General features: G+C 42.5%; 2 protein-coding genes across 2 annotated transcripts in view; one reads left to right on the top strand and one right to left on the bottom strand.

Annotated features, from left to right (window-relative positions):
• The window catches only part of frem3 (Fras1 related extracellular matrix 3), a 31,640-nt gene extending 9,897 nt beyond the window's left edge, over positions 1–21,743 (top strand). The window contains exons 3-24 of the mRNA XM_005726933.1: positions 6,941–7,087; positions 8,537–8,767; positions 8,843–8,968; positions 9,194–9,445; positions 11,863–12,012; positions 12,099–12,308; positions 12,704–12,901; positions 13,021–13,185; positions 13,562–13,744; positions 13,837–13,967; positions 15,820–15,978; positions 16,108–16,411; positions 16,492–16,623; positions 16,722–17,053; positions 17,664–17,856; positions 17,947–18,051; positions 18,372–18,499; positions 18,590–18,724; positions 18,819–18,945; positions 19,042–19,229; positions 19,328–19,474; positions 20,219–21,743. Of these exons, the coding sequence (XP_005726990.1) occupies positions 6,941–7,087; positions 8,537–8,767; positions 8,843–8,968; positions 9,194–9,445; positions 11,863–12,012; positions 12,099–12,308; positions 12,704–12,901; positions 13,021–13,185; positions 13,562–13,744; positions 13,837–13,967; positions 15,820–15,978; positions 16,108–16,411; positions 16,492–16,623; positions 16,722–17,053; positions 17,664–17,856; positions 17,947–18,051; positions 18,372–18,499; positions 18,590–18,724; positions 18,819–18,945; positions 19,042–19,229; positions 19,328–19,474; positions 20,219–20,776 (4,301 nt within the window). The 3' untranslated portion in view covers positions 20,777–21,743. The remainder of the gene's footprint in view (positions 1–6,940; positions 7,088–8,536; positions 8,768–8,842; positions 8,969–9,193; positions 9,446–11,862; positions 12,013–12,098; positions 12,309–12,703; positions 12,902–13,020; positions 13,186–13,561; positions 13,745–13,836; positions 13,968–15,819; positions 15,979–16,107; positions 16,412–16,491; positions 16,624–16,721; positions 17,054–17,663; positions 17,857–17,946; positions 18,052–18,371; positions 18,500–18,589; positions 18,725–18,818; positions 18,946–19,041; positions 19,230–19,327; positions 19,475–20,218) is intronic.
• Positions 21,744–22,139: 396 nt separating this feature from the next.
• smarca5 (SNF2 related chromatin remodeling ATPase 5) overlaps positions 22,140–22,536 on the bottom strand; it is a 10,092-nt gene continuing 9,695 nt past the window's right edge. The window contains exons 17-18 of the mRNA XM_013909254.1: positions 22,367–22,477; positions 22,140–22,260 (exon numbers count right to left, since the gene is read on the bottom strand). Of these exons, the coding sequence (XP_013764708.1) occupies positions 22,195–22,260; positions 22,367–22,477 (177 nt within the window). The 3' untranslated portion in view covers positions 22,140–22,194. The remainder of the gene's footprint in view (positions 22,261–22,366; positions 22,478–22,536) is intronic.

The raw sequence follows: 22,536 nt of genomic DNA, 5'->3' as shown, positions 1-22,536 counted from the left end.
AGACTGGAGGCATAAAGAAAAATCTTTAATCACAAAATTTTGAATATCTTATAATTATTTGCCAGCAAATCCCGTCTAAAGTAGAAAGAAACCAGTATAATTATCATCTGCTACTGCGGTCATTTTAAAAAACTAATGGCTTCTTACTAAGTACTCAGAATACCAGACTTAACAGATCTGTGATGATGATCTTAGAAACAAACTAGGATTCAACTTGGGCCATCCTCACACCGTTTGCAAGCAGTAACTTGCACTCAAGTGACCAACTCTGGAATTTCTTACAGCCGTTCAAAGAGTGGGATACTGAAGCAGTAAATACCTGCTGTGACACAGCTCACATATATCCCCATCCATCAGGAATGGGTCCAGTGAGCCACGGGCTAAGAAAAGAAACCCTGTTGTGTCAGACCTGTTAAACCTTGTAAATGTAAAGATTTTGGAGTGTTTTGGAACAATAATTTAAAAACAACAACAACAACAACAACAAAAAAACAAACATTTCATTCTTCTTAATCTTTGGTGCAAGTCAAAGTGCACCCCAAACAGAAGACAAAAACCAAAGACAGAACAAATAGCTTTGCATTAAGATAAGGGTTTTTTTCTAGTTGCAACAATATAGTCTCCCAGTTCTGCAGGGGGATCATGGGCCCTGGTGAGTTGAGTGTTATGTGATCATTCAGAGCCGGGGAGAGGAATGCACTTCCTATGGGACTCCAGACTCCAGGGCCACAGACAGAGCAGGGCCTAGAAGTGAGGTGGTATCCCAGGCAGACAGGTGTGTACGTGAGAGTGGAGGCTCCAGAGGGATCCCCTTTCAAAGCCTGTGGTCACCCCACTCCCAGCTCTGCAGAAATCTAACCCAATCTCAGATAGCCCGATAACCCACAGATTTCCAGCGTAAGAGTTGCCTGCTCTGGAGGGGGCAGCTCCCCAGAGGGGTGCAATGATATCAAGCCAGAAGAGAAAAGGGGAAACTGAGGAAAAGGAACTTGAAATATTTTTAAAAGGGCAGCATTTTGGTCACATTTCTTCAGTACTGTAAGGGTACCCTGCTGCATGTGGACTGCAGGCTGGCCGACATGGACATGCTAAACCTCTGCTCCCTAACAGTGTTTTGGGATCTTACATGTCACTCGTGTCAACAGTCACCGGGAGATTTACTGGCTAATGGTGCCACTGTCGGGGCCCCCGCGACTTAAAGAAGCTAAGGCCTCTCAGTCCTCCTCCACCGCACCCCGTCCTGTTCTCACTTACCCTCCTTCCCCTTTCCTCTTCTCTAAGAGCCCTTCAGGGTATTACTATTCTTTTTTCTTGTTTCTATCTCACGTTTCCCTCCGGCCCTTTCACTGAGCTCTGCTATTCCCTCATTCTTTGTCTCTATTTCTCTTTTTGTTCTTTATCTTGAGCCTTGATTTATGGTGACTGTTGGACTTCTGGGGTGCAGAGTTATGATGTATAGCTAGAGCGGTTATTCTTATCTGCTCCCACGTGGCAAAGCTGTCACTGAGTTACTCTGTGCCATGTTTTTTTTTTTCAGTCGCACTAGTGACTTTGCTGCAGAGAAGGAAACACTGGTTTGTTGGATTGTTGGTTCACTGTGGTCTGAAGTGAAATGTCTCAACAGCTTTTGAATGGATTAGTTTTGGTACATTCATGACACACCAGGAAGAGTTTGAACTTCCTGGTTTCAGTCGAGGTGCCTCAAAAGATTAATCAGGTGCAGTTTTTCATAATTTTTTGACTCAGTTGTCTTAACCAGAGCCTCCTTATATTTCAGCATTACACCTGTAGCTGATGCTACACCTGATGCTAATTTTTCTGGTGCCACAAGGGACCATGTATGAACAACAAGGTGGAGGGAAATGATGTTCAATGCAGGGAAGCACTGACTGTATGTGCACGTTGCACCAATACAGGAAGCTGCTGATTAGTGCTAAGCAGCAGACCAATAAAGCGCTAAAAGTGTAGGTCACAAAGCAAGCCACATTATTTATCACATAATTGTGTAAATCAGCTAAATCACTAAAACCCCATATGCAATCAAGGTACGCCGTTCAATGTCATTCAGTCATTGTGATCAGACCGAACAGGCATTTAGTATTTAATGCATTTAGTTAAAGAGACTGATTATGTATTAATACAATTTAAGTAGATATGTCCATGTCATCATAATAATGTTGGTCCACGATTAACATTGCAACTGACTAAGTCATGTTGTGTGAGCATTCGGTTAGCATTAGCAAAGAATTTGGTGAATGCTATTAAAAACAATCACTAGCAAACCAAAATGTTAACCAGTGTCCAATTATGGGCACTGAATGAGCCAGTCTACGGGTATTTTTCCGTGCTTTCACACTGGTTTTATTTTTTGTCCCCTGAGGCAGCGTTCCAACATTTTAGCCTGAAATATCCTTCAGTACAGCCTTAATCTAGATTTAGATTGATCAATAGTGTTGTTTTGTTCATTATTTTTGCTTTTGAACTTTTTGCATGATTTGACATCTACATGTCAGTGCTGTCTAAGTTTGCTTGTTTTCGTTTTGTTGTCCCCGCCTACTGGCACACATGGGTCAAAGCTATTTTCAACTTCCTGCAGAGATGTCCTTAATGTCCTGAACAGATGCTGTGATGCAGACACTTCGATTCGTTGATTCATAGCACACACTGAAACTGAACGATTAAAGTCATCATTTCATCTAAGAAACCTAAATTTTAGATGAATCTTACCTGATCTCCTTTTTTGTCTGTTTACCCAGATGTTTGACATCCTCTAGATTTAACAGACCACACTTAAAGCCAGTGATATTAAATGCTGAGCATAGCTGGCAGGAATCTCACCAGTATTCATATGAACTGGATGATTGATGACGAAATGCAATAACGTGACGCTTGTCACTCAATGAGGATATTCTTAGAAGGTTGCTCTTCCTTGCATCATGCTGGTGAGCTTCATATTGACCTTCCTCTCAAGTGATACCTCCAGCCTGACCCACTGTACCACTGCATCTATGTATGGTTCCGGCAGTGCCGCTGTGTAAATATGAGCTGAGGGAGAATGCGCCGTTAAAGGACGCCTTTGCAGAGAAATTGTGAGGCTGCAATGTCCTGTAAATAAGCCATGATGTTGTGCTGAGTCATCTTGTTATTCTGTAACTGCTCTGTGTTTTCTGATGCACATTCTTAGTGCTTGTTAGGAGTTTGTGTCACTCGGCTCGTATAACAGAACACATTTCTTTAGCATTCTTTGCCGTCCAACTGGCATCAATCAAAGTGAAGCTAATTTATTAGATGGCTGCTAACAGGAAGGTTTGGAAATACATGGAGCCTATAAAACATTTCATCCCAGCAGAAATTATAATGATTGTCAGTTTAAAAAGCTAATGGAAATGTGAGCTTAGTGAGTCAGTCGCCGAGTGTATTGGATTTGATAGCCAGACTAATATAGCATGAGCGTCATAAAAATTGCAATAAATCAAAAGAATTAATCATAAAGCACAGCAATCTGGCTCCTATGTTTGCAGCTACTTTTTGTGCGGGTCTTTCTATTTTGGGCAAAGCTAAACCATTTTCATTTATTTCTGAAGTGCTATGTGCACGCCTGGCATCCCGACTCTTGGCTTGCTCAGCCTCATGCCAGCGCCGGCCTCAGCGTCTGACAGCACGCACAAAAGAATTCAGAGAAATGTGGAGGCAGGCAGGCAGGGAGGCACGCCATGGCGGCAGATCTGGCCCACCCAGACTGCGGCCTGCTGTCCTTCTCAGTTGTTCATCCCCTTTTTGCGAACAAAGCCGACACAGGGAGGAAGGGGAGCACAGAGGGGGAGGAGGTTTGTGGAGTACATCTGTCACTCTGCTACACATAATCTGGGAGTCTGGCGGGAAGGAAGGTTTTGTGAGACAGGGAGGGACAGACTGACAGACTAAGGGAGATCTTCGCTTTGATGTTCTTAGCCAGAAAACAGTAGTGCTGCTTTCTGCTCCTCCTGAGCATATATTATAACGGCAAATCACATTCTTCGTACTGTAGGAGTGAGGTGCAACGGAAAAAGGAAGATGTGAAACAGCCATTTCAAACAGCAGTGACAGCTGTTATTCTGGATAAAAAGATTATTAAAAACAACCGTGGATCACGCTGTGGATAACAAGTAGGCAATGCCAGATGTAACTCTGTGGTGGTGTCTCTTTATGATTGTAAATGCAATCACAAAGAGACACCACTATACGTCCCCAGAGCAGGGCTGTGAAACACACAGCACGACCGTTATTCGGCTGTGTAATGGGGCCTGTTGTTTTAAAAGTACAGGATTTGCATTTATTCACTTCTGCAGGTTATTTACTGTTGGAAAAATGAAAACGTAAAATGTAAAAATGAAGCTAGAATGTTTGTTGCTTATGATGGCAAACACATCATGTCAGCAGCAACATGTGTAGTGTGTTTCAGATAGTAATGTAATAAGATATAAAACATGTTACATTTGTCCCCAGCTTTCCCCATATATGTACAATTATATTTATATCTAGAAACAGTCACAGAGGTGTCGTAAAATGTAACTTTTCAGTGTCATTTGAATACTGTAGAAATATGTCGTTGCAATTTCGATGCTTGTTATTCAACAGCCTGTGAAATATCAGCCCAGCACACTTGGTCTGATTCATAAAAAGCCCTTTGTTTTACTCCTTGTAGTAATGCAGAAACCTAAAGCTGCCTGATTGCTTGGTGCCAAAACAATAGCAGTTTTTTGTCTTTGCTGTGTTCATTCAATAAGCCCTGATGAGAGACTCTGAATGAGCTTCTCCTCATATCAGCTCCAAATAGGGCCAACTGCCAGCAAGCACTTTTTTTTCCAGCACAGAAACAATCTGATGATTCAAGTCTTTTTTCTGTGTGTGACTGTACATCAGGCTGGAATTGGTGCATTTTCCTTCTTGGGTGCTGAGAGCAAATCTGTGTCTTTAAGAGTTTTGCTTGTTTAGCCGGTACTGAGTCGATTCTGCTCAGAACACAACAAAGTCGAATGTTTTCAAAAGCCCGTTATTCTATTAACACTTGAAGAATTTGGGTCAAGCAAAAACAGACATGATACTTGTTTCCTGTATTTTTAGCCATGGCTGCGGGAAACCTGAGCACGAGCCTGGTGCAGAGTGCTCACCAGGCATTGCCGCTCCATTTTCGCAAGAGGATAGCCTGCATTCATGTATCCATCCGTGTACGCTAAACAGAATAAGACTCTTTCTTTAACTTGAACTCAGTTGTCCACACTCTGTTTTCGAGAAAGAAATGAAAAGTGATTATTTATGTTTACTATCCCACATTTTCCAGACAGTCATCATTACTCAATCAAACATCAGCTGAATCTGATCATGCTTCTGCCTTTTGGTCCATGTGGATCGTTTCTATTGTGATACGACCTGGCTTGGCTTCAGCGCTGACATGTGGGTTTGAGGAAGCGGCCCCCTTCCCATCCTGAATACCCACACTCAGCTCCCCAGTGTTTTCATTCTCCCCGGTCACATAGCATAAAGACTGCAGCCCCTTTCTTCTTCACTGAAGCAAAAATGAGCTCAATGGTGGTTCAGTGTGAGGACAAGGAGAGGCTCCTTTCTATTGTCCCGTTGTTTGTTTTTGTTCATGCTCCTTTGACTGGTGTAATGTCTAGTTCACATTTGTTTTATTTTTTCTGACACCTGTATCAAACCTTTAAAAAATCTTCCCAAAAGCTTCTGCTTCTTCTCATTCAGTCAAGTCCTCTCACTCCTCTAAGCAACTTTTTTACAGAGTTAGGTCAGCGGGGCTGCTCTCAGTGTGACCAGCCGAGCAAAACTAAAGCGAGCCAGTTGTCTCTAACCTCTCTGATCCAGAGAATCCGCTGAGCCTGACCCATTTCAAAAGTCACAGGTCACCAGGCTCGCCTCACTCAAGGATAAAGCATTAAGCTATTTTACCGCCATTGCTAAAAAAAAAATATTCCAAGTATGCAGCAGAACTTATTCGCTGACATATTTCTGAAGCTGTCTGCATTAAGTCAGTGATAGAAACCAAACTGGCAGTTAGAGGGATTACATGAGTCATGAGATAGTGTGGATTAAAGACGGGATCTATGACTCTGACCTTTTGATATTTCATGTCAAACGTGTTTCACTTTTGGAGGATAGCCTCTTTCACTCAGTATTTACTCAGGCTCATATTGTGCGCATCCACACATTAAATCATCCTTAAAACAGGGGCAAGAAATTAATATTCCCCAAGGGGCCACATGAGAAACTGTTGTGGATGGCCGCACCCATAAGTAGTTCTCCACAACAGTCCCAGTTTCTCATCTGGCCCCTTGGGGAATATTAATTGGCTGCCCCTGGCTTAATGTATGATAAAAAGTCAGAAATTAGTAGAAAGGGGTAATTGTGCTCACTTTTTTTAAAGCCAGAAAGATGTAATCATTTGTATATGCTCTTTGAGGTCACTAATAATATCCGACTCATCTCTATGTCCTGGAAACGCCCCACTCCACTTCATTATTTTCACAAGGGAACGCTACAGAGCATGAACAGTGCATGGCAAGTTCAATAAAGATAAAACTCTATGAGTTTTTCAAAAGCAGACAATTTCCATTTTATCTGAGTTCGCAGGCATCCTACTGAGGCCTGAGAATAAGAGAGAGCTGTAGGTAGACGTGGATAAGAATCCATTGAAATAACAAGTAATGCAACTCCTCCTGGTGAAGTGAGCTTTAGAGAAGCCCTGGTATTAAGTTATCATGTTTCCCTTCCTAAATTAAAATATCCCTTTGATTCCTTTTATCCTTGAGCCCAGAGCAGATTGCAGTTTATATGCCTCAGTGAGTCCCGATAGGAACAAACCAGATTATTGTAGTCTCCATCGGAAAGAAGTTTCAAATGAAATGCTAATGCGTTAGGTTCTTTTTTCCCCCCTGCCTCTCTTTAGGTGGAAATAAACTAAATCCCCAGCCATTCCGACTCAACTGGGCCTGGATCTCTCTGGAGAGGGAATACTATTTGGTGGATGAAGATGCCAAATTCCTGGAGGTGATGCTGAAACGCAGAGGCTACCTGGGAGAAACTTCTTTTGTCAGTAAGTGCTGACAAGTCATTTATTTAGCTTCTAATTAACTGCAGGAAACCTAATTAAATTTGTATGCTTTAGAAATGAGTGAGTTTTTTGTTTGTTTTTACAAACATAATGATTGCTTTTACTATAATCTGCAGACATAAACAGGTTTTTATGTGTTATGCTACTGTCTGCTTCATATTTTGGATGCAAATATTGTATTTTCTACTCCATAACATTTATTTTAAAGCTTCAGTAGCTTATTTTGGGGATACGTTGACTCAAGCTACCAATATATAAGTAATTAATATCAACAGCTGCAATGATAAAATAATATAATGGTAACAATATAATGGTAAATGGACGGGTTAATGCTTTTCTAGTCTGCTTGAGCATTCAAAGCACAGCATGTCTCATTCACCCATTCACAAACATAAGAGCGTTTTTGTCTCAGTGCTTTCTATCCAACATTCACGCTCCAATGAACGCATCAGGAGCATGGCTCAGTATCTTGCCCATGGATACTTTGGCATGCAGACTGGAGCAGCCAGAGATCAAACCACCAACCGTCTGAGTAGTAGATGACATGCTCCACCTCCTGACCCACGTCCTCCCCAGTTATATGAAGTGCCATCCTCGTAGTTACTTTAGCTTCTTTAAATATACAATAAATACATCATCAGCTACGTAAGCTGGATTATAACTTCCACTTCATTAAAAAGTCCAGATACATTTTTTCCACATGACTAAATTTAAACTCTTTCCTGGAAATGATCCTGAGCATTGTGGGACTCACTCGTTTTTAGAGCCAGCTTCAAGTGGCCCTTCAAGAAAGTGCAGTTTTTGGTACTCCCACAATGGCCTTATTTTTTAGCTCCTAAGAGGCCACTTGCTTGTCACTCATAAAAAGATATGATGGATGATGATACCACACGACCCTTTATTAAACTGACATTTTAACAATGAATTATTACCCACTTTTAAAGTCTCTTTAGACTTTCATGTTATTTATGTGTTTTTAAAGGTCAGACCTGCAATAAAGCATGACCATAGCTGCCTTTAGTTAAAATCTCTAAACATTCCTTTTAAGGCTGCAGGGCTTATCCTCAGCTTATCCCTGCAGCCAAACAAAGAAAAACTCCACACTCACGCAGCAAAGCTTTTGTTTTCTTCTTTGACTGCTGCTCCATTTCCTGTCCTGTCTGTGACAGAGGTTCAGTTGAATTTATGTATGACATTTCCTAGTAAGGCTTGCATGCTGGCCACTCACTCGCTGTGCAAAGGAACGTAAAACTCGAACTATCTTTTTCTTATTCTGCGGCGTCAGCAGACAGAATATTCTACCTGTTATTGTTGCATCAGATTGAAATTATCATGTGTACTGTTCAAATATGAAAGCCTGTACTTTGACATAAGCCCCAGGAGGAAGCACTGGGGTAAAATATTGCTGCCACTGGCACTGCTTTTCCTCAGGTATTGCCACTAAGGACGGCACAGCAGAGAATGACAAGGATTTCCGTGGTAAAGCCCAGAAGCAGGTTCAGTTCAACCCAGGCCAGACCACAGCGACCTGGAAAGTGAAAATCTTCACAGACCAGGACTTTGAGACCTCGGAAACATTTGAGATACAGCTGTCAGACCCTGTCATGGCTGTACTGGAGTTTCCTGACGTCGCGACGGTGGAGATTGTGGACCCTGGTGATGGTAAGAATCTGGTTATTTTGAGTTATTTGAACAAAATTGTTGTTCTTGGCCTTCATTTGTTTTCCTTCAAAACAGAATCAACCGTCTACATCCCTCAGTCAGAGTTCAAGATAGAGGAGGATGTTGGAGAGCTGTTGGTGCCAGTGCGACGTTCGGGAGATGCCAGCCAGGAGCTCCTGGTAGTTTGTTACACTCAGCAAGGTGAGATCAATCTGTTTTTATCAAAACACAAATAAATGAAATTTCAGGAGTGGAACCTTTTCTTTCATTACTTTTGACTACTGGTGATATATTAGAGCAAACATTTCTATGTTCATGTGTAGGGCTGGTTATTTTGTGTTATTTTTTATTTTCCCTTTTTACTCCAAAGACTTCCTGCTGTTAGTTTCCCTGCAAACTGATCTTTCTGTTCCCATAATTCCTCAGGAACAGCCACCGGCACCATACCCAGCACAGTCCTTTCCTACTCTGACTACATCACCCGGCCCGAGGACCACACCAGCGTGCTGCGCTTCGATAAGGATGAGCGCGAAAAAGCCTGTCGCGTCATTATCATCGATGACTCCCTTTACGAGGAAGAGGAGAGCTTTAACGTCAGCCTCAGCATGCCCATGGGGGGCCAGCTGGGCGCCAACTTCCCGTCTGCCAAAGTCACCATTTTGGCAGACAGCGATGACGGTGAGTGGGAGCGTTTGATCATTTGAGAAAAATAATGATGAACGTATGCTGAGCTGAGCTCGTTCTTTTTGGACCCGCATCAGACCCGGAGTTGAAGATGAAGAGAGGGATCTCCATCAATCATCTGTTTACAGACAGAAGGAGGGACCTCGTGAAACTATTGCACGTACAGTGTGGAAAATGATTATTTGATCCCCTGCTGAATTTGTAGTTTTACTCAAACACTCACAAATTTTACGCTAGTTTCATTTTAACTCAGAGAGACAGAATATCAAAATCAAAAATCCAGAAGAAAAACACATTACATAAAAGTTATGACCTGACTTGCATGTCATTCAGTGGAATAAGTATTGGACCCTGAGCAAAACACAGCAGTAAGATGCTTCTTGTAGTTGGTCACCAGGTTTGTTGGTGTACTGGTAAATATTATGAACAGTGAGTAAATACCATACGCTGACATCCTTTGCTGCAGTTAGAGAGCCACAGAGGGCGGCAGGTGTGCTTGATCCTGTTGCTTACAGAGTCTCTTTGCTCTGTGTTTGCATTTGCGTGTCTGCTCGCTATTAATCCACCGAAGGTGCGCAGACAGTCTGATCACCACAATCACCAAAGCCTAAAGACCTGGATGCTGCGCCTGCATCAGCGGCTCGACAGTATGGCTGTGTTTATGCTACAGTTATCCACTATACTCAGCCTGTCTGGGCGTCAGATACAAGATAACAGCAGACAGGTGCTGAGTGGGGAAAAGGCGACCTCTGTGAATGTTATGCTACACTGTAGCCCGACAGATCAAAGGACTTTAAATCTCACCGTGCTCCGCGGGCGACCCTCACCGGCATTTAGGAAGGCCCAGGGGGAAACAGAGGGCACCCCTTTGTATGAAGGGACCAAAAGGCAGGTGGTGGAGGGAGGGTGGGGGGAGGCTATTATGCAGGGAATCCAAATGACTGGCATGTTTTCCAGCACTATGTGGTCTGTATCTCTAAGGAGTCTCAACATATTAGCTTGAGAAAGAATCACAACATTCATTAGAGCCTCTTGTACTTTCTTTTCTGAATCATTGATGACAGATTTATTTTCCTTTCTCACATTTACCCCGTCTCTCGCGCCTTTCGCCCGTTTCTCGCACTTGCTTGGAGTTTAATTGATCTTTATATAAATATAACCATTGTGCATTCCCAGACACGTGAAGAGACAAGAGAAGAGTCTTTATTGTAAACCTCTATTGTGATCCTTCTTCTTCTTCTTGGTGGGTCCTGAAGTACCACCGCGCCACAAATCTGCTTCAGTGCCTGTAATGTGTGCGTCTCTGTTAAACAATCAGCCCCGCCTGAGTAAACTTGTGGTTTGGGACCTTGCCAACGACGAGCCTCTATTGTTACTGTTTGTCTGGATCTTCCTCCCACTGATCTTAAGGTTGCCATGTTGGCACTCACTTCACCCTCTCACCCTTCTTTTGGTGCTAAATAGAAGCCGGAAGGCGCTGAATGCATCCCAGCAACCATTCCCTCAGCTTCAGTTGTCTCTCGCAGCATACATCGACTTCTAAGTAAACTTTAAGAGCAGATCTGCCATTTCTCCTCAAGTAGTAATTACTGAGAGGGAAATTATTGAGACATCTGACATTCACTCATAGTGTCCCGAAATGGTTAACAGATACAGTGATAGATTTTTATTGACTTTTGTTACACATCAGCTCTGAAAAGATGAACCTCTATATCTCCACGTCTATCTATAGGTCAGATCTCTAAGAGCGCTGGCCGGACGCAGTGTGTTGAAAACCTGCTTTATACACAAGCGAAGAGAGATGAATGTGTTCCAGCGGTCTGAATTCTTGCCCTCTGTCTTTACAAAGGAGACGGTTGCCTCTCTGTCTCTGCCACCACCCCCCTCCCCTCCTTTACCATGCTTCTTATCAGCTTCTCTGTCATCAGACTCCAGGAACGTCCCTTCGCTTACCCATCAGTGCCTGTGCACATACAAGCACACAGCTTATTCATCAGGTGTACCCTCAACCCTTTGGCGTTGAGTTCAGAGAGAGCTGTCGGGATTTAGATAAGTGGGGGAGGAAGGTTGAGGCAGGATAAGATGGATGACAGCTCTCTTCCTGTGCTGAGTAAAAAATGGGGGCATTTTGCTCAGCTATTCACTTCAATCTGTCCCTGAACCTGAACTACAAAACATGTAGTCTAAATATCCTCACAAATTAACTGCCAACATCCAAATGTCTGGGCTTATGCTGTGCCACAAAAAGATCTTTGTTTTAAGAGCCTGTAGAGAAAACACAGATTACTTCCTTCACTTTATGTGGTTTTGGAAACTACTTTGTCAGAATATTTCCATTAAGAAAATACTGACCGCTGATCATGGCTCAATTATTTACTAATTTCCCTTCCTAATATTCCCAACTCTCACAGAGCCTTCACTGTACTTCGGTGAGCCTGAGTATATCGTGGATGAGAGCTCAGGCTATGTCGAGGTAAAGGTTTGGAGGACAGGCACTGACCTGTCCAAAACCGCTACCGTCACCATCCGCTCCAGGAAAAGCGACCCCGTTTCTGCTGAAGGTAAAAATCAGACGTTTGACAGAATCCACAGCACTCAATGGCATTAAATAACACCATCATTTAATGGCTTCTTCTCTGTCTGCCAGCTGGACAGGACTACGTTGGCATTAGCCGCAACCTGGACTTTGCTCCAGGGGTGACAATGCAGACTTTTAGAGTAACCATCCTGGATGACTTGGGCCAGCCGGAACTAGAGGGACCCGAGACCTTTGACCTTGTGTTGCGGATGCCCATGAATGCGGTGCTAGGAGAACCAAGCAAGACGACCATCACCATCAATGATACTGTCACTGACTGTGAGTATCAGGTTTAGAAATCAAACCAAAGTACGGATTTATAAATCTGCACTCATAATCTTTTCAGAAGATATTCTATATTCATATTACTTATAAAAAAGTTCATTATCAGTAAATAAACAATGACTTAATGGCTACTCTGGAGCACTGTTATGTAGCTTTAAGGACAAATAAAGACTTTCTGAATACTTTTCATGTAAGATGTCATATGCTGGCTCTTAACTATTATACATATGTACATTATGAAGCATTTATTAAATGGTTTTACACATAAATTGTAGGACAAAAAATATCAGATCGCTTTAAAAAAATATGGATTCTTCATAGCATGAAACACTATCTTCTTTTAAATTTGTGAAGACTTTCTTGTAATTGATTGCTTGTTGGCTTCTCAGTGCCTAAGGTTCAGTTTAAGGAAGGAAGCTACAAGGTGGATGAGTCTGATGGGGAGGTAACAGCCACAGTGTACCGCAGTGGAGACATCAGCCTCAGATCCACTGCACGCTGTTACACTCGCCAAGGCTCTGCTCAGGTCATGATGGACTATAACGAAAGGCCCAATACTGATGCATCAGTCATCACCTTTCTGCCAGGTGACACCCTCTGACACCCTCCCACCCAAACTAATCTTTCATGTATCATTTCAGGTGTATTTATACATATACATATATATATATAATATTTATTCTCTGTACCCTAATTTTCTCCCCAGGTGAGAGTGAAAAGCCGTGTGTGGTTACCCTGGTAGACGACTCCATCCATGAGGAGGATGAGGAATTTCGCTTGGTGCTGGGAACTCCAAAGAGCAAGTCTCCTTACGGAGCCTCTATCGGGGAGCAGAAGGAAGCACTGGTCACTATCACAGATGAGAAAGACAGTACGTGTTTTCTGGAACTAAATATATTGCAAATAATAAAACAACATTTGCACAAGTGGGAAAAAATGTATCAAATATCTTGGCTGAGGAAAAAAAAGATACCCCTGGCCCAAGCCAAAGAGTGTGTATTTGTACTAAGTTAGCTAAAACTGATGTAAATAACTACAATAGAATAGCTCAATTATTTTGCTGTGTCTCATAACATCTGCTAACAACAGAGCACGAGAATCTCAGTACCTTTGCCTTTTTTAACACTTCTTATTCCCATTAACCACATTGTTATTTGGTAAAATCTGAGTTCAGATCAAAGATGTTCAAAAGAAAAAAATATGTTCATTTAAATGTTTATAGTACGTGAATACAATTTTTCTTCCAGAGCCGATCATCCGTTTCTCTGAGATCAAGTATAGTGTGCGTGAGCCCCAGGTGAAAGGCGAAGTGGCCACAGTGAAGATTCCTATTCTTCGTTTTGGTGACACTTCAAAGGTTTCAGTAGTGAGGGTGCACACAAAGGATGGGTCTGCAACCTCTGGAGAAGATTATAACCCGATGTCAGAGGGTGAGAACCTGGTTTTAGCGGCTACACAGTGACTAAGTAACTTGCATGCTGCCTCCTGATATGACTGCACACGTCACTGTTTGTGTTTTAAGATGTGGCGTTCAAGGAGGGCGAGAAGGAACACTTTGTGGAGATTGAGGTCCTGTATGACGGTCAGAGAGAGATGAGAGAGGCCTTCACTGTGCACATGAAGCCTGATGACAATATGGTGGCTGAAATACAGGTGAGACGACGGCCACGTGGGATGCACGAGCAGATGCGCATAAACAAATATAAACCCAGAAGGTGGTTGTGTATGTGCGGGGTACAGTACTGCAGATCTACACAGGAGCCCTGTCATGTCAGCCTGTGTTAAAATAAGCAGGCAGCAGCTGGCAATGCTGTCAGCACGCCTGAACCACAGATATATAAAAAGCAGGAATGAGATGCTGAGGGGAATGTCCCAGCAGAGCCAAACAGAAGACAAACCTATAAACAGAACGGCGACATTCTGCCCATATACTCCACAGCAGGCATGTACAGCTCACGTGACAGAAATAGGTGATTACAGTACAATTTGTGTGTTGAAATTACACTGTGTCATTTAAAATGACAATGTTTTATTTCGGTGAAATTAAACTAATCTCGAGGGCTGTACGGCAGATATTATAATAGCAATGTTTTGAATTCACAACTAATTTGTTTATCAAGAGTTGATTGATGAACATGTTTAGGAGCAAATCAAAATCCATTGTGGCATAACTATTAATCTCCAGCACCCAGTGTGTTTGCAGTATTACTCAGAGTGTATTTCTTTGTGAACAGTGCATTGAAAAGACAATTTTGTGAAAACAGATGAGAATTTCTTCGGGCTGGCTTCATTCAGATACACTCCTCAGATATTTTAACAAATACACCCGTTCAACTGCTTTCTAACACAAATATCTAATCAGCCAATCACGTGGCAGCAACTCAATGCATTTAGGCATTTAGACATGGTCAAGACAAACTGCTGAAGTTTACACCGAGCATCAGAAAAAGGATGAAATTTGATTTAAATGGTTGTTGGTGCCAGATGAGCTGGTCTGAGTATTTCGGAAACTGAAGAGCATCTTAGGACCACACCAGGTGCCACTCCCGTTGGCTAAAAACAGGAAAGTAAGACTACAATTCATATAGACTCTCTTGAATGAGTGTAATGAGGACCCAAATGCAGACACAAAGGCAGACGAAGGGTTAAACAGAAAGCGAGCCCTTCGAGGCGTTGGAACAGATACAAACGAAGATGAAAACCCAAAACATAAACGGGAATCTACACTGGGAATAGCAATAGGGAAACTGGAGCACAGAACAGGGATACACAATGGAGGACATCCAGGGACAGGAATTTAAAAGATACATGATTGGAACATAACAGATGTTCTGACAAGGGAGACTGACACTGTATACACACAGGAGGGTGATTAGTGGTGGAGACACATGGGAACACAGCTGGACTAAATACATCTAATGACAAGGGGAAGTGAAACAGAACTTAATACACACAGGGAAAGACTCACAATAAAACAGAAAACACACACAGAGACACACAAACTTGTACACGAGAGAGAGACATGACAGAGCTGAGAGAGAGGGAGAACGAGAGAGAATGACATGGAGAGGACTTACAGATGAGACCAAGACAACCTAAAAAGGGAACTGACTAAACATGTAACTAATAACTAGAAATACAAATGATTAAACACACATAGGGAAAGTTGCAAAGGACTAGGTGAAGAAGAATCGCAGTATAACTACATCATTCGATTTGCTAGGTGTACCTAATAAGGTGTCCAGTGACTGTACACCAAATTGTGGTAATGACTAATCACACTGCATTGTTTTGAACCAAAGCATTCAATGAGATAAATATGTTACTTCTAAACCTTTGCCACACTAGATTATGAGTTAGAGCATGTGCTTTTTACACATGCATACACATTAATGATACCCATAATCTAATAGTCTAAATGGCAGAGCTATAGGCTTATTTAAAGTGTTGGGTAGTTGTTTAGGATGACAGCCAGTTGACTCTGCGCTTTCTCTCTGTTTCCCAGATGAACAAGGCCATTGTTTACATTGAGGAGATGGACAGTGTGGCAGATGTTACTTTCCCTGCCATCCCCCAAGTGGTTTCCCTTCTCATGTATGACGACACATCTAAAATGAAAGACAGACCCTACCCACCCAATGGATACCCTGTTGTTTGTGTGACGGTGAGTGAGACGCTGCTTTATTTACTCTAATATAAAATCAAACAAAGCACTTTTTCAGTAGTAATTATTATATAAAACATATTGGTAATGCTGTTTTTAAAAATGTAAGGTTTATCATATTGTTTCTAGGCCTGCAACCCTAAATATCATGACTTTGATAAAACGGGTTCCATCTGTGCCGCGGAGAACATCAACGACACGCTCACTCAGTACCGCTGGCTCATCAGCGCTCCCACCGGATCAGATGGAGTAACCAGCCCCATGAGGGAAGTGGACACTAACACTTTCTTCACCAACACCAAGTCCATCACCTTGGATTCAATCTACTTCCAAGCCGGCTCTAGGGTTCAGTGTGCAGCAAGGGCTTTCAATGCCAACGGAGATGCTGGCCTGGAGCTCGTCAGTTCTATAGTTGTGATCAGCAAAGAGGAGGGTAAGAAGAAGCCAGCAGAGATTTACAGACAAAATACTGGATGTAGAATTATCTGGTTTAGCTGACCCTACCTTTTGCAGGTATGTGTCAGCCTCGTATCCCGGGTACTGTTGGAGCTGAACCTTTCTCTGCAAAGATTCGCTACACGGGTCCAGATGATCCAGACTTTCCCAACCTCATCAAACTGACAGTTCACATGCCTCACATGGACGGTAAGCGGCAAATTTTGTTGCAAATCTCAATATATGCCCTTATATAGCCAATGTGTGTGACAAAAAAACCCAAAAACAATCTTTTGGCCGTTCATCAGGAATGCTGCCAGTGATCTCCACAAGACCTCTGTCCAACTTTGAGCTTACCCTGAGCCCGGATGGCACACGTGTGGGCAACCATCGCTGCTCCAATTTGCTGGACTTCAATGAGATCCAAACCGGCTACGGCTTCATCACAGACGCAACAAAGAACCCTGAAATAATTGGGGAGACATCGCCCTATCAATACAGCGTTGTCATGCGTTCAGCCAACTCTCTGCGCTTTTACAGGAATCTCAACTTAGAGGCCTGCCTCTGGGAGTTCACCAGCTACTATGACATGTCAGAGCTGCTGAACGACTGTGGAGGATCCATCGGAACCGATGGACAGGTAGGAAAAAAAGTTAAATAAGTGAAGACGGTAAAATGTGTTTTAAAATCACCACATTTTACTCAGTCTGAATATTTTTTTTAAGTTTGTAACATTTACAGGAGGGCCAGGATCCAAGGTTTTCCAGCAGAAAGCTAGATAGTAACATTATGAATGAGATATTGTGATTCAACTGGTATTAGCTGAATTGCCTGGTGAGCCTGTCTCTAGCTAGCTTGCTAGCAGTACCCCATAAAGTTGATTGTGTTCATCTGGAGGTCGCGTTATTCATCCAAGTGACCGGCTGACTAGAGGTTTCTCCAACCTTATAAATGATACAGCTGCATAATGACTGAAGCTCGGGCTGTTAGCTCAGTTTTGTTAGCCAGTGGTGTTAGTTTTGGTCATTATTGCAACTGTAGCATTTGTAAGGTTGGAGCAACCTGCAGCCAGCTGAGATTGAAGAAGTCACTTGGATGAGGGACAAAAAGTGTGTTTCACTGAAAAAGTCCAGATGAGCAGAATCAACTTCCTGGGATTTTCTTACCTGGATGATTAAAGACACTCACTGGCATTAGTTCCCAAAGAAATAGGTATTATTCACGACGGTGCCTTTTCCCTGCCCATTTAGGTGCTGAACCTGGTCCAGTCTTATGTCACCCTGCGTGTTCCTCTCTTTGTGTCTTACGTCTTCCACTCTCCGGTGGCTGTTGGAGGCTGGCAGCACTTTGACCTGCAATCAGAGCTCAAGCTCACCTTTGTGTATGACACAGCTATTCTGTGGCAGGATGGCATTGGCAGCCCACCTGAAGCTGAACTACAAGGTATCTTCATAGCCAACGCTGTTAGTCTTTACTGAGGAAAAATGTAAATTAGTGACGCTCATTGGAAAACGTTCCCCTCTGTACTCGTAGGAGCCATGTACCCCACCAGTATGCGTATAAATGAGGAGGGCCGTCTCGTTGTCAACTTCAAGACCGAGGCACGCTTCAGGGGGCAGTTTGTCATGTCTCATCCAGGTATGCATGTACAGTGTACACACCCTAAACCCATCTTGTGGGGTCATTCTGTACAAGCCGCCTCCTATTGGATTACCCTGTGGTCCACATCCTGTCGTTATCTATTTATGGAGTTCCACCTCAGGGGTCTTCCTGTTTGAAAGACCCAGAGGTCATTCAGCAAATGTCAAAATGACCCAACAGCGTTTACTTTTAGGCCGCAAGTAGCACAGGCAGTGTGAAAGGTCACTCTATAAATAAGGAGGTAGACACTGTTACTAGCTTAGGTTGGGCAAATTGCATTTGTGAAGATTTATGACTGTATACATGTTTGTTTTCAGGAACCAGCGTGTCATCTATGGTGATATGTGCTGACCACTCTGGGCTGACGTTCACTCTAGCCCTGGTCAGGACTGAGCCTACATACAACCAGCCCATGCAGCAGTGGAGCTTTGTCTCTGATTTTGCTGTGAGTCATTTAACTGTGAAAGCATCCTTCAACTGGTAAAGAAATAGCAAACCAAACAGCCCCATTCCTCAATGTCTGTCCAACCTCTAGGTACGAGACTACTCCGGGACTTATACAGTGAAGCTGGTCCCCTGCATTGCATCACCCAATGGGGAGTTCAGCATCCCTCCTGTCTGCCACCCAAGGGAGCCGCTTACTTTTGATATGGACATTCGCTTCCAGCAGGTTAGAGCTGATCGCTCTTAAAGGCTTTTTCAGTGTGTTGTATTTACACTTTGATGCATTATTTATTGCCTTTTTAATGATCCTTGCTCGGCAGGTGAGTGACCCGGTGGCAGCCGAGTTCAGCCTCAACACACAAATGTTCCTGCTGTCCAAGAAAGAGCTGTGGTTGTCCGATGGCTCCATGGGATTTGGAGAAGGAACCGATGCTGCTTTTTCAGAAGGTACTACACTACTGCCATCTAGTGGTGTTAAGTAACATCACAGTGGGAAACCATGACCCACAGGGAATGTCACATGTCATCTGTACTTCAATTCAGGCTCCATGATTTATGGCCGTGTGATGGTGGATCCAGTCCAGAACCTGGGTGACTCCTTCTCCTGCAGCATTGAGAAAGTCTTCCTCTGCACCGGAATGGATGGTTACGTTCCCAAATACAACCCCACTAACAAAGAGTATGGCTGCCTGGCAGACGCACCCTCTCTACTGCACAGATTCAAGATCCTGGTATGATGCAATAGATCACAAAGTATAATTGGATACTGTGGACGTGAAAAAAGTAGATGGGGTTTCTGATTTTTCTGTGTGTGTGTGCCGTTCTGCAGGACAAAGCCCAGCCAGAGACTCAAGCTACATCATTTGGTGACGTTTCTTTTAAGGCCACACTGGCGCAGGACACACCAGGAGCTCTGTCTTTGATCAGACAGCCAGGCACTGACGGCTTCACACTGTCTTCCTCTCCACTTTTTCAGGTCTGCATTATTCTCAGATACAATATGTTCATATATGGAGGCCCAAAACTGAAGAAAAAAAAAAACAATAAATAAATGAATAATTTAAGTAAATATGGTGAAAAACATAGACATGCTTTTCCATGTTGATCCTTTGAATGACAGCACCCTCATGTTAAAGTAGAAATTGATCAAAAATAATGAGATAAAAATCAATAAATACACATAACGTAATAATACAAAACTGAATTTTAAGTGGTAATGATAATAAATATGGGAATTAATGCAAAAGCGATGGAATAAACTAGCACGGCCTGCAATATTTTTTCAAATTCTTCTTTTCAAAGTCTTTGTTTCGCATTTATGAAACAAAATTCAATCAAAGACACAAGCTTTGGTTACCATAAAGCTACAAGCAACACATGTTAAATGTGAAGAGTGAAACGAATTTAAATGGAAATATAAATGTTTTTAAAAATATTTTGATATTAATGATCGCTGTATGTGTGACAATGTTTGTGCAAAGTATTGTTGCGACTGGCCCACCCGGTAAGAACGAGGTAGGATACTTACAGACATATGTGCGTACATATGCTGCAAATATTATAGTAGGATTAATGGTTGTACATTTAATGATAAAATACTTTATTTATTATTATTATGATTAAATAGTTTTTTGTTTTTTTTAATTTGTCACTTCTGGTCCTCCGTAGATGTTTTGCACAGGCGCAGACTTAAAGAGAATTACACATTTTGTGCTTTCAGGTGGCTGCTGGTCGAGAATGGTTCATCCACACCATCTACACTGTCCGCTCCAGAGAAAATGCCAACCGCAACATTGGCAAGCGCAGCGTAGAGTACCTCCATCACAGCATCTTCTCTGTTGAGCAACCCCGCTCCTCCACCCGCCACCGCCGTGCCGCCCCCTCTTTCTCCGCTCCTGCTGTAGCCCAAGACATCGGTATCGAAAATAATCGGGGCACCAACATCCAGCACATCGCCCTGGACCGAAGAGACCGCATTGTGGTCAGCCAGCGCCAGCCTTGGCTCCCTAATCGTGACAGTTTCTTAGAGCGCCCCCTGCTGGAGAGTTCAGGCAGAGAGCTGACTGATACTTCCACTATACCTTTGTTGGTGGGCGTCGCAGGCCTGATCCTCCTCACCTGCCTCATTGCCACCGTCGTCATTCTCCTGCTCCGGCGCAAGAAGCGTGAAAAGAAGAGCCAGTACCCTCCTTACGCCACCTCCTCTTCTTCGGCCTACAACGGCTACAGTCACAGCCCAGCAGGCATGTGGGGTGGCTCAGACAGCTCAGAGGTGTAAATGTGGGCCCGGCTCCAGTTCAAACATCTGTCCCCTATTAAAGGGACTTTGATAAGTCTCCTCCACCAATGTGCCTTCGATGCCAAACTTGTGTAGCACTGAAAAGAGCCCAGAACAGTCTGTGGACAGCAAAGGATGTCAGTACTCGGCCCACAGGCAGTGAATGCACCAGAATAATGAGGCTTGCTGATCTCTGATAATTGTTTGTCTTTAATTTACTGTACGTTCGTGCCTTTATTACAACCTATGCAGGATCATGGATATAAGTAGAAGCCCCTCAAAATATATCTGTTTCATTTAGGTTCCAAGTTGTAAAATATCGCTCTTTATCCAGTGTTTGCAAATGCATGTAATGTAACTCGTGAGTAAATGGCATCCTTGTTTAAATCTCATAAAAGAAAATTATTTTCTATTCAGTCTTTTTTTTTTTGTTAATTGCTGTATTTCACCATGTTCATTATGTTTTTTTAGTGGAGAACAAAAAGGACTGAATGTTAGTCAAAACTGACCTTAATGAATGATGTGATTCTTTTTCCTTCTATAAGAAGCCTGCAATACTACTACTGAGAAGAGTACTACTGAGGTGTCACCGAAAGGGATTGTAAATGTTATTTTAGTCTTTTGAAAATGCAGAAATCCACTTTTTTTTTTTTACATTTTCTAGATAAATGTGGCTAAAATCAGATGCACACCTATCCGTGTACATATCAATGTAGGACTATGGGTAAAAGGAAAAAAAGTATTACTACACCCTGGTGAAACTTGAAAAAAGAAAAATCTGTCTGGTTTGTTGATCAAGGCCTGAAAACAAGTGCAGTATAAAAACTATACTTTTTCCTTCTACAAGTGACAGCATATTTTAATGTGCCAACTATTAGTAGACTTTTATGGCTTATTAACTTTGTGAAAATTTTCCAAATACTGGATGTATGTAAACTTAAACTGCCAAACTGAAAAGAAATATTTTATGAACGTGTCATTTATCAGCTTTTTTGTTTGTTTGTTTTTTTTTTAAAAAAGGGGGGGAGATTTATTTGCGATGCTCAAAAAGACATTTTCTACAATATAAGATACAAGAACAGATGTTTTCTTAAAAATAAAAAAAGGGTACATATTGTTTGTTTCAAGCAATGGAATGTGGTACAACCAACAGGCATAAATACACATATTTCAATTAAGTACTAGTAAAAAATAAGGACTAGCGAACAAAATCTAACCCAGCACAGCTGCAGTGTTTAGGTAAGTGACAACAAGGCAGGCTTGTAAAGAAACACTTCCTAGAACCTAAAACAACCATATCAGTCCGTCAGGGATTTTACACAGTACATTATCACAGCCTGCAAACAAACACAGACACTAGGACTAATGATAGCTGGCTGCCGTCTTTAATTCTGTTAATGCGGGTTTTTCCAGCAGCTTCACAACTTGAGCTTTTTCCTTCGTCCTCGACCGTCTGGAGTTCCCTCTGACTTTCGTTTCTGCGCCTGGGAGAGAAAAAAATGGATTAAAAAAATAATAAAAGGATGTTGTCCTTAATAGACAGCTTAAAATAGTTTGAATTGTTTATTATGGGATGAATTTGTAGCTTACCGAGCCGGTCTTTGGGCCCCGTTTCTTCTTTTCCGCCTTCTCCCTCTCCTCCAGCTCCATGTTCTCTCTCTCTATCAGGGTGATCAGGGTGTTGCATCGCCTCTGGAGCTCCTACACGATAAATGGGGGGAGAAAATAAAAATTGCATTTTTAATTATTAAAACAATTTT

This window comes from Pundamilia nyererei, unplaced genomic scaffold, assembly GCF_000239375.1.
Source record: "Pundamilia nyererei isolate P.nyererei 1_Seehausen unplaced genomic scaffold, PunNye1.0 scaffold00022, whole genome shotgun sequence".
Taxonomy (NCBI): Eukaryota; Metazoa; Chordata; class Actinopteri; order Cichliformes; family Cichlidae; genus Pundamilia; species Pundamilia nyererei.
The sequence above is the reverse complement of the archived record's forward strand: the minus strand, read 5'-3'. Positions and strand labels throughout refer to the sequence as shown.